This window comes from Staurois parvus, unplaced genomic scaffold, assembly GCF_062004578.1.
Source record: "Staurois parvus isolate SC_StPar_1 unplaced genomic scaffold, SC_StPar_1.0 ptg000371l, whole genome shotgun sequence".
Classification (NCBI taxonomy): Eukaryota; Metazoa; Chordata; class Amphibia; order Anura; family Ranidae; genus Staurois; species Staurois parvus.
In genome coordinates, this window is record NW_028318167.1 from 5,534,187 (window position 1) to 5,546,283 (window position 12,097).

General features: G+C 37.8%; 1 protein-coding gene across 2 annotated transcripts in view; it reads right to left on the reverse strand.

Annotated features, from left to right (window-relative positions):
- The window catches only part of CYP7B1 (cytochrome P450 family 7 subfamily B member 1), a 319,348-nt gene that overhangs the window by 125,086 nt on the left and 182,165 nt on the right, over positions 1-12,097 (reverse strand). For both annotated transcript variants that reach the window (XM_089685329.1, XM_089685328.1), the window contains exon 2: positions 11,435-11,571. In XM_089685329.1, the coding sequence (XP_089541455.1) occupies positions 11,435-11,571 (137 nt within the window). The remainder of the gene's footprint in view (positions 1-11,434; positions 11,572-12,097) is intronic.

Below are 12,097 nucleotides of genomic sequence, written 5' to 3' on the forward strand. Positions count from 1 at the left end.
CTTCTTGAAACCAGTAAACCCAAAACAGGTGTGTGTTTTTTAAGGGCAGGACAGCTGTCAGCAACACATCCAATATCATCACACTGATTGGAGTCAAGGTTGGCTCACTCCTGGCTCCAATTAGTTCTGGGAGAAGTCATTAAGCTAGGGCCTCACATACTTTTTCCTCCCTGCACTGTGAATGTTTACATGTTATGTGCAATTAAACCATGGCAACATCTAATGTTTGTGTAGTATTATGTTCAGCAGACTGTGTTCTTCTATTGTTGTGACTTAGATGACGTTCAGAGCACATTTTATGCCCAATGCATGCAAAACTCCACGTAATCCCAAGGGGTTCACATACTTTTTCTTGCAACTGTATAATAACCCAAAATTCCAAGCGCTAAATTCTCAAAGCTATTGAAAGCTAAACAAACCTCAACTGCCGTTGTCACACTTGAAATAGTGATGAAAGAGGTCAGAAGAAACAGCACTCAAGGGCATAGGCTTGTTATAGAATGACCAAGAAATCGGTTCCAATATAAGTTAATAGATTTATTCCAGTATAATAAAAGAGCAATATTGTCATTCAATATCAAACCAGCAGTATCAATTGCCCAACCTGTGGCCATGATGGAATATCCGCTCACCCTTTGCTACACGGGAACCCCAAACCAGGAATGGATATGTGTGCAAAGCTCATCCCTTGACAGGTAGAAGCAGGCTGACAGGAACAGGGACCGCGGTGCACCGGAACTGACATCACGGATCCCGGGAGGAAGCAGAAGTTGGCCACAGGGAATCAGGTTGGACCACAAGCAATCCAGTTGCCATATCAACGTGTTTCGAGTGCATGTGCTTTGTCAAGTCCTGGATAACTGTGGCAACTGGCTGTCTTTTATAAAGGGGCCGAACTCATAGGCAGGCAAGGCAGCGGTACTGGATCGTAATATTCCACCATTGCCATTATGACAGATCCTTCAACAACGTTATATAAAATAAAATACCAAACAAATTATTAGATAATTGGTTAAATCTCCCTGAATAAATAAGTGTATGCAAAATCATACATTAAAACAAAGCATGTAAAACCGAATGTATATCATTATTATTATATTATATTATAAGGTTGTTTGTTGAAGGATCTGTCATAATGGCAGTGGTGGAATATCATGATCAAGTAATGACTTCCCCTTCTGGTAATAACATGTTCCCCCACCAGGTAATGACAGATGACCCGCTTCTCCCACCAGGTAATGACAGATGACTCCCCCCGGGTAATGACAGATGACCCCCCCACCTCCACCACCAGGTAATTATTATTATTATATAGTATTTATATAGCGCTAAAAGGTTTGCTCGGCGCTGTACATTATAGTGGGGGACAGAACATGAGATAATACAGTAACAAAACAAAACACGAGGGGTTCAAGGGCCCTGCTCTTTTGAGCTTACAATCTAGGAGATGACACATGACCCTCCTCTCCCTCACCAGGTAATTACAGATGATCCCTCCCCCACCAGGTAATGACAGATGACCCCCCTCTCCCACTAGGTAATGGCAGATGACCCTTCCTCCCCCCACCAGGTAAAGACAGATGACCCCCTCCCCCCACCAGGTAATGACAGATGACCCCCCTCTCCCACTAGGTAATGATAGATGATCCTGCTCTCCCACCAGGTAATGACAGATACCCCTTCCCCCACCAGGTAACGACAGATGACCCCCTTCCTCACCAGGTAGGGGATGACAGAATTCAAATCCAGCTACCCCTCTGTTCATCCTGCTTAAACTGTCACAGTAAAGTCTGCAGCCTCTGGAGCGACAGTCCTTTAGGGGCCCCTCAGGAGGTGTTACGGATTTTGTGAGAATTTTTGTGTGAGTGTCAGCTGGAGTTGTAGGGAGGGGTGGGGTGGTATGTGTCTGTTCTCTGCATGGATCCGAATGGTGTCTTATTACCCCCCCAATGAGATCAGTACCAGCTCCTGGACAGCCTTCTCCTCCTCCCTCGATCAGCCCGGTGACAGCTCAGTCTACATCCCACCTGGTTGTCAGCACTGACACTTTCCCATCAGCAGGGCTGGCCTCACCCCATCCTTCCTCTGCTACTCTTTGGCTACCTTTGCTCCGGAATCCACTTTGCCCATGATAGTGACTGGGAGACAGCATGGGCCCCCCTGGAGCATGCGTGGGGTCACAATTGTGACCCGAGACCCCTGATGCTATGCCTATGGTAAGTAGGGCACAAAAAACACTTATTTTTTAAGACTGAGCACTGAGCTGTCGTTCTGACAAAGCAGAGGGCATTTTGGACTGCTGCAGAGATTGTTTGAATATTTTCTACAGGTGCAGAATTAGAAAAAGGTAAAACTAAGACCTTTGAAAATGTATGTTTTTCTGAAGCTACTATTTGACTATATACTGTACTTTGTGAAAGAAGCTTCAGCCTTAACAATTGTTTTAGCATTCGAGTCAAGGCTGGTGTTTGGAGTGTTTGGTGTACACATGCATGTATATGCTAGACAATCACGTAAGAATCTAATAAGGTATTTCTAAGATCTTTGGTCTGACATTTCATCTGTGACTCCTACCTAGTGCACCCTGTGTGCCTCCATGACCCCTGTTTCTTCATGTAGCCTGTTGCATACTTGTCACCTGGACTACTTCTCTCAGTGGATATGGACCCCTGTCCTGGACAGTTCACTCAAACCATGAATCCATATTATGTCCTCCAGCCACCTCCTGATCCTAACAAGCTTCTCTCTCAAAGACTCGATACCCAAGAGCCAGTCAAGTCCAGTTTTCTGACATCTCTACACCCTCTGGATCAACTACAGGCCTCTCTCTCTCACTGCCTAACCTCCAGACTTATCACAGACCTCCCCACTTTAAATTACAGCCACAGAACCTCCCTACAGATGCTAAAAGAGCTTATATAATTTGGCCTAAGCATCTTTGTTCTGGGAGAAGGGCAACTATGTGACCAACAACATTGCTAATTTTCTTGCTCCTTTTGGAGGCAAAATTTGAGCTTGCTCAAGTTTCCGATTTGGCAAGTAATGGGGGCAGGTTCTACATCTCAATCATGGTTCATTTACAACTGGGCAGTATGCAATTCAGTTCTGAACTCCCACAGCTTAACTTGTCTGGAATGATGAGACCCACACGACCACCTTCTGGCAGGGTTTGTCTCTTGATGAATTGATCACCCTGGCCATACAAATAGACATTCACTTTCAGGAACATTCCAAAGAAAGGCTCTCATATCTTGCCTGGTACCCACTTTCCAGCACCAAGTTGAACCGCTCAGAGCCAATACTTTGCTTCCCAGAGAAGCTGATGCAACTTGGTTGCTCAAAACTGTACCACGAAGAAAGAACCCAATGTAAATCCCAAGGCCTTTGTATTTCCTGTAGACAAAAAGGACACTTTATTAAAGTTTCATTAAAGGCAAAACCTTCCATTGGGGAAGTTTCCCTTAATTTCCTGTCCCATAACCACAACAGGAAGTGAGAGGGAATCCTGGCAATCATATGTGGGCCTTTCCTAAGTCAGTCTGCATGCAAATGTAGTCTGCATAGGAATGCCCATTCCTCCAGACCTACCTCCACCTATCAAAGCATCTTGATATTTGCGTAATTCATTTCAACAGCCAGCCCATTGCTTGCATTAGGGCTGAAGGCTCTTGAGAAGAGGATATAGTGATGTTTTTAGAGAACTATGGGTTAACTAAAGAGACAGCACAGCGGTATCTGCCTACCTTCTGGCTTACATTTTATGGTTGAAATTTCTGGTACAGCACCCCAGTAACAGATAAGTTACTCCTCTTACTGATTTACTTTGGTATGCAAATGTTATCTTGAGCTAGAAAATATAGGAAAAGAAGCCTAAAGCTTCACCTGTTAGCTGAAAGAGGATAATACCCATTACTCATGCTATATTTCAATTCAGTTGACTAAAGAAGGAAAACAATTACCAAAATTCTACAAGCTGCCTTTACTCTAACCTTTAAGTTGTTGTTAAGGCATCTTTTTTTCTTAAAATAATAAACATATAATACCTAACTGATCTGTGCAATGGCAATGCACAGAACTGTTCCTTACCTCCTTTTCTGGGGTCCCCCACTGGCACTGTCCACTCCTTATCTTCTCTGAGTGCCCCCAAAGCAAGTTGTATGCTATTGGTGCACTCATGCAGGTGTACTACCAAGCTGAGCTGTTCCTATTCTAAGTAGGTGACTTCTGAAGGCAATTGGTTCCACTAGATTTTAGTTAGGGGTATCAGAGTAAAGGGAGGTGAATACAAATGCATGCCACACTTTTCAGGTATTTGTAAAAAATTATTTTAAAAAGTTATCATTTTCCTTCCACTTCACAATTATGTGCCACTTTGTGCTGGTCTATCACAGAAAATCCCAATAAAATACATTTACATCTTTGGTTGTAGCATGACAAACTGTAAAATTTCAAGGGGTATGAATACTTTTCCAATGCACTATATATATATATATATATATATATATATATATATATATATATATATATATATATATATACACACACACAGTTGTGTTCAAAATATTAGCAGTGTGTTGAATTAAGTGAATAAAGCTCAAAATCCTTCTAATAGCTTTTATTTCCATACACACAAATGCATTGGGAACACTACACATTCTATTCCAAATCAAAACATGAAGAAAAATATATCAAATTTGTGTTTTTCCTCTAAAACAATTGAAGAAAAGTGAACATTAGACTTTTCAAAAAAATAGCAGTGTTTGTATTCTTCTTTACAAACTCAAACATTCACTATATAAACTGAAAAATGTTTAAGTGATTCAAAGGAAAGCAAAATCTTCAATTAATATTTAGTTGTATAAGCACGGTTTCTGAGAACTGCTGTACATCTGTGTTGCATGGAGTCAACCAACTTCTGGCACCTGTGAACAGGTATTCCAGCCCAGGATGATTGACTACATTCTACAGTTCTTCTCTATTTCTTGGTTTTGCCTCAGAAAGTGCATTTTTGATGTCACCCCACAAGTTTTCTATTGGATTAAGATCCGGGGATTGGGCTGGCCACTCCATAACGTCAATCTTGTTGGTCTTCAACCAAGATGTTGCACGTTTAATGGTGTGTTTGGGGTCGTTGTCTAGTTGGAACACCCATTTCAAGGGCATTTCCTCTTTAGCATAAGACAGCATGATCTCTTCAAGTATTCTGATGTATTCAAACTGATCCATGATCCCTGGTATGCGATAAATAGGCCCAACAACGTAGTATGAGAAACATCCCCATATCATGATGCTTGTGCAACCATGCTTCACTGTCTTCACAGTGTACTGTGGCTTGAACTCAGTGTTTGGGGGTCGTCTGACAAACTGTCTCCGGCCACTAGACCCAAAAAGAACAATCTTACTTTCATCAGTCCACAAAATGTTGAGCCATTTCTCTTTAGGCCAGTCAATGTGCTCTTTGGCAAATCGTAACCTCTTCAGCACGTCTTTTTTTTTCAACAGTGGGACTTTGCAGGGGCTTCTTGCAGATAGCTTGGCTTCACATAGGCGTCTTCTAATTGTAACAGTACTCACAGGTAACTTTAGACCTTCTTTGATCTTCCTGGAGCTGATTGTTGGTCCTTTGCCATTTTGGCTATTCTTCTATCCATTCGAATGGTAGTTTTTCGTTTCCTTCCACGTCTTTCAGGTTTTGGTTGCCATTTTAAAGCATTTGCGATCATTTTAGCTGAGCAGCCTATCATTTTCTGCACTTCTTTATATGTTTTCCCCTCTCCAATCAACTTTTTAATCAAGGTACGCTGTTCTTCTGAACAATGTCTGGAACGACCCATTTTCCTCAGAATTGAGAGAGAGAGAAATGCACTGTAACCAGCATGTACAACATTTGCTGCCTTCCTTCCTTAAATAAGGGCAATAATTGCAACCTGTTTTTCAAAGAATGAATGACCTCACTAATAGAACTCCCCACTGCTATTATTTTGAACATGCCCCTTTCAATTAGTGATTCAATTACACAGAATCAGCAGCAAGCATGTCATGACTGTTGGATTTCTATTATTCTATTACACCTGCTAGTAAATTATTTGCCATGTAGAAATATCATTTCTACCAAAAACAGTGATTGATCAGGTTAGTGATGTCTGACTGCTATTATTTTGAACACAACTGTATATATATATTTATTTATTTTTTCACAGGCACCAGTGTCCCTGATCTCTGCCACACCAGGTATGTGATGATGCTGTACTGCATGGTGACAGCATGTATAAAAACAAAATTGTAAAATTATTTTATTTTATTTTTTTAATTTCTTCATTTTCTAAAAAATTATGACAAAAAAATTACAACTTCAAAAAACTCGCCATGCCTCTTACTAAATATCACAAATTGTCTACTTTCCAAAAAGGGGTAATTCAGGGGATACCTGTACTATCCTGACATTTTTGGGCATCAAGAAATTAGATCAGTGCCATCAGTACATCAGGATTGATCGATTTTCAGATATATACCATAGTTTGTGGACTCTAGAACTTTCTTACAGACTAAATAATATACACTAATTTGGGTTATTTTCACCAAAGAAAGGTAGCAGAGTACATTTTGGCCTAAATGTATGAAGAACAATTGTTTATTTGAAAACTTTTATAACAGAAATTAAGCTTTGTTTTACTTCAAAATTTTTGGTCTTTTTTTGTTTAATTAGCAAAAAATGAAAACCCCAGTGATGATTAAATACCACGAAAAGAAAGCTCTATTTGTATGACAAAAATGATAAAAATCTAGTTTGGGTACAGTGTTGCATGACCATACAATTGTCATTCAAACTGTGAGAGCGCCGAAAGAAATTGGCCAGGGCAGGAAAAGGGTAAAAGTGCCCAGTATTGAAGTGGTTAAATAGTTATGGCAATATGGTTTTGAGTCAAATTCAATGTAATAAAATTAATACATTTTTAAACTGATGCTTTATAAATAGTTTTTTTTTTATATGTCTATCATTTTAATTACCTTTTTTAGTATAACTTTGGCCAGATGTCATGGCTGGGTGCAGCCTGGAACTAATGAGCTGGGACCAGACATTTCTACAAAGACACTACGACACAAATCTTTATCTGTATGATACACTAATACTAAAAGTTGTTTGCTCTTCAACAATATTTTTAGCTTGGGTGCTTTTTTACTAGAAGAGTTTATTCTAAGGATTAGGTTAATGTTAAGATAGGTCAGCTTCAAGGTTTGGGACAGGTCTGTTGTTGGTCTAGAAGCCTGATTAATTTTTACTTGTTTTTTTAATGTAAGGCTTATACAGATAAATACATTGTGGAGGGCTGCTAGGTATGTGCACAGAATTGTGTATGAAGACTGCAAATAGGACAGACAATGGGCATAAAGGGTAAGGCCAGAACAGGAGTGCTGCATGTGTAAGCCAGGAGGCCGAATGTGTATCACTTTGAATGGAATGCTGGAAACCTATGTGGGGGAAATGCGTTGATTTTGATTTCTGGAACTGTGTTGAACTTTCTATTAATAAAATTGGGCCAGGAAAAGCCCTGAAAAAAAAAAGTCAGTGGCTTTGTGCTTAAAACTCTATAACTTGAAGTGAGTTCTCACAATAAATATATAAAAAACAATAAAATTATGTGAACAATAAAATGCAAAAAGTGGCTAAATAGATTACAAAAGATTACGTGAAAACATGTAGGGAGAACTATATGTTTATGCAGCAGTTCTCACATTGATTTAGCTGACACATGAATACAAGGATGTTAAGCTTGTGCCATATAATTATCAAACCACTAGTATGAAATTCACCTAATAAAGCCTGTACAGAATGAAGGATAATTACCTTAGCCTAAGGCTGACAGGCATGCACTACTCTGACATCAACATCATAAACATTAATATGCATTTGTTAAGCAATCTTAATAGAAGCGACCCAGCAAATAACACACACATGCCTGCACAAGAACTGAGAGTGTCAGAAATATTACATCATCATCAATAACAGTGATCAGCTTTGCTAAAATTGTACTAATTATTGTTTGAATTTTCAACTTGTTTTAGGCATTTTTTTCTCCTCTTATGGTTTTGCGACATATTGAATTTAATACAAAATAATTAGCCACATTATTTTGAAAAACACGTGGAAGTGAAAACTTTCCTATGACAGCTATAATGTTAATGAAATAAGTTTTTTTTCTGATGTAAAGACATTGATGAGAAAACACATATAGTGACACTTGCTTACTTTGGGAGTAATGTCAGAGGTGGGTGGGATGGTGCTGTGGTTATGCAAAGAAACACAGACAATCAGAATATCGTGAATGGAAAGTGAAGTGTGCTTAGGACTGGAAAGTTTACATTTAAACTGTATCTAAAGCCTCTGTCATATTATTTCTGTCTGTGTGTGACTAGAGAGATTTCACTTAAATTTCTGTCCTGGAGACACAACAGGAAGGAGAAGGAAATCGATCCAAGTGAATGGAAATCCACCCTTAGACAGTTGTCACCAGAACATATGCACCCATTGGAAAATTTTCTTACATATCTATTTCCAATGACAACCATGCCATTTTCCTCAAAAGATTTAACTTTGGATATACTGTACATGTATAGTGTATATACACTATTTTTTGATATTCCATGGAGCACAGTATTTCTAAAGGCTCTACAGATATCACTGTGAAATGAAGCACAAAGCAAATCAATAGTTTATAATAAAATAAAAAATGATTATTATTGAAGCCAATGGAAGTGCTTCAAACACTATTTATGCACAACAGGCACACTTGAAATGTAAAGGGCACACAAACCAGAATACAAGTAATTTCATATAAAAAAAGAAGTTTGCTATTGTAGAATCATAACGTTTTCCTGAATTCACAAATGACAAAATTATTTTAGCACAGTCTTTTCTATTCTGTATTCCAGCAAGTTCCGGAAAACATTGCAGAAAAGTGTTGCTAAGTTTTTTTTTTTTTGCTTGGTCTGCAAAAACAACAGCTGAAATATTTTCATTGTAGCAGAGAAAGAATCTTGTCTTTTGTGTATTTTTTCAAATATTTCCAAAGTTACATGAAAGTCATACTCTATTTCCTTTTAGTATAATATTGATAACTAAAAACTAAAACTGCAACATTATATTATTGCTTAATCTTATGTAAGCAGCAAAAAGTCACAATGGCATCGCATGTCTGCATGTGGCTTGACTTCTTCCCCCTGCTGTGCAGAGATGCAACTAAATTACCTTCTGCATCATTTGTTAAGAAAACACTAATTAGAGACAAGAATGCTGGTAGCCTGTTCGGGCTAAAGTCTTTCCAGGTAATGTCTTGGCCCCATAGAATGGCCTATCTGCAGACCATTACTTAGATGGAATCACTGTGGCTAATGTAAGATGAAAAGCTTCATTCCAAAAATTCCATATGTACTGTGTCACTTCTATAAAGGACAAGATGCAAGTCCTTGTAAGATCCCTGAAGATATCTAGAGGTCTGTCTACTTTCTCTTGATCCTTATACAGAATAATGTCTCTGTAAATACTATCATACTTTCTACCTTGCTCCTTTTTTTCTACTAGATGATCAAATTTATGTAATCGGGTTCTTATTAGGAAGATTTCAGTGAACTGTTGACAATGATGTACAGTAGTGCTTCGCCAGGATGACGTCTGGGGAAAATGATTCTGCTGCACCACCACACAAAACCAATTAGAGAACTATTTTCTGCGACAGGTCAGGAATTTACATGGTTTCTCATGAAAAGATGTGCCTTTTAATTTCTTTATTAAGATGACATCCATGTCCCTTGTGACTTTTTACAATGACAATCATTTGTTCAGCCCAATGGAAAGTACAATCAGTAAAATCGCCTCACCGGTACACAAGCAAGGCAAAGATCCATCGAGCGTCATTCCAAATTTTCCAAATGAACTGCTTTAAAGATTGATAATTAAAACAATATCTGTTGATCAAAACTGTTGACAGGACCCAAGTCTGTATTATGGCAGCAAACCAAGGACTGATAGTACAGAAGGTAGGCATTGCAATAGACAGGCAGACTCCGACCCATTATATTTTAAATAAGTAAAAGTATTGAATTTAACCTTTTTTTTTTAGTAACTATTTTATTAGCAAGAACAGGAAAGTCTAAGACATAGGAGCATTTTTAAAGCTGGACACATTACTCCACACCACAACCTGTATTTTGAGTGCCATGTGGTTTTGTTTTATGGTGGTAAGGCCATACCACTGCTTTATAAATGGAACCATAATGATGAGCAGCCTAGATATTCTAACTGGCAGAGTATTTGAGATTATGTTTAAAGTGAACCTCCCTTGTTCTCTAAAGTGTATAACTTAATTTTATTGGTAAATTGTTGGTACGTGTGCTTATCTTCCAGTCATTTCCTTTTACCCTGGAGATGACCCTGGATCCTAGGTCCAGGATGTACACATAATTTTTCATAGTAGAGACTTCTTTCAGCATTGAACCTCACCGATCCCATGCAACAGGCAAATAACAGAACCTCAGTGTCCAGTAGGGGGTGAATGACAGGGACAGGATTAGAGCTGGAAGGTTTGGAACTAAATCTACTAAGCTTGGAGAGAAGTTGAAAACCTAAATATAGCCTAAAACTCTATGTGACCAGGAACTGATTGCAAGACAAATGAAGCACCACAATGTTTTCTGCACCTTTCTAATAATGTTGTTTTAGTGCACCTTGGTGTATGTAACAGGTTTTTAAATAACCTTTAATTCTAAAATGTAATAAAAAAAGTCTCTTTACCCACGTTTCTAAAATTAAATACTGTACATATAGCTGGTATTTTATCAGTTATCAAAACGGAGCAAAGAGCCTTGCCATGACCTTCACAAGTAAAGTTATAGCTGGATCAAATAGTTAACTTGCTACTTTCATTAATTTTCCTCTAAATTCTTGTAAAATAAGTGCTTTTCTAAAACTTAATTATTTATATTGGTAAGCTGGGCAAAGTTATTCAGACAAAAAGTTTTACATTATGACAATCCAAAAGCCAGCATGTTATACCCATGATTCAAATTCAAACAGTTAGTAAATCCATTTTTGAAATAATGTACGATTGCTTTGAAACATAAAACGATATAGTTAAATGAAACACAGTAAACCACTTATTGTGCTAAGTCCAATTCATTGTACAAATATTGTAGATAATAACATGTAAAGGACTTGCTTACATTCAAGCAATTGACCATATTTGAATTAAATGTTAGTTTTAATATTAGTTTTATTATAGGTATAAAATAACAGCTACCCATGTCAAGCATATTTCTTCCCATGTTTGTTTCTGTCTTTCTGTGCTGATATGTTACCTAGAGTAGACAGATGGTATGGATTTACATTCATGTAAATAAAGAGTTATACCTGATATATAATTCAGCTCATATTTCTTACCAGCAACGCAGACTGTGAAGACATCCCCATGTTTTTCTTGCTGAGAAATCAGAAATTTTAAAAGATTTTTCCTGAACTGATAAGCCACACCTATGTAAGGAATCCAACCATTTTCCAAAGGAGGTTCCCCTTCTCTCCTACAAAAATAAGAGTAACATGTTATTGAGTAAATGATGATCTCCATAATATTTAGTATTGCTGAATTCAGATGTGTTTAAGTACTTGTAATGCACAAGGAATATATGAGTTTTTTTGTTTGCTTTTTATTTTGTTAGCTTTTTATGGAATATAGAAGTTTTAATGTACAGTGCTCAGCATAAATAAGCACACCCCAACAGATTTGTAAAAAAAACACCTTTATTTTCCTTTCAGAATCAACATTTTCTATGGGACTCTATACTACAAAATACTCCCACAAATGCAGGTCATTGATTGCAAACAAGATTTGTTCATTTGCACACTCAAAAAATTATTTATTTTTTCTGACTAATTCATTCTAGACAATGTTGCAAAAATGAATACACCCCAATGAAAGTCTTAGGAGCAAACCTAAATTTTAGACAACAAAATCCTAATTAACAAGTATTCGACTACAGGTGACTTTAATTATTCATTAAACAGGTGTCCAGCAGACAGTTGACTATAAAAGGGCATTACTTAACA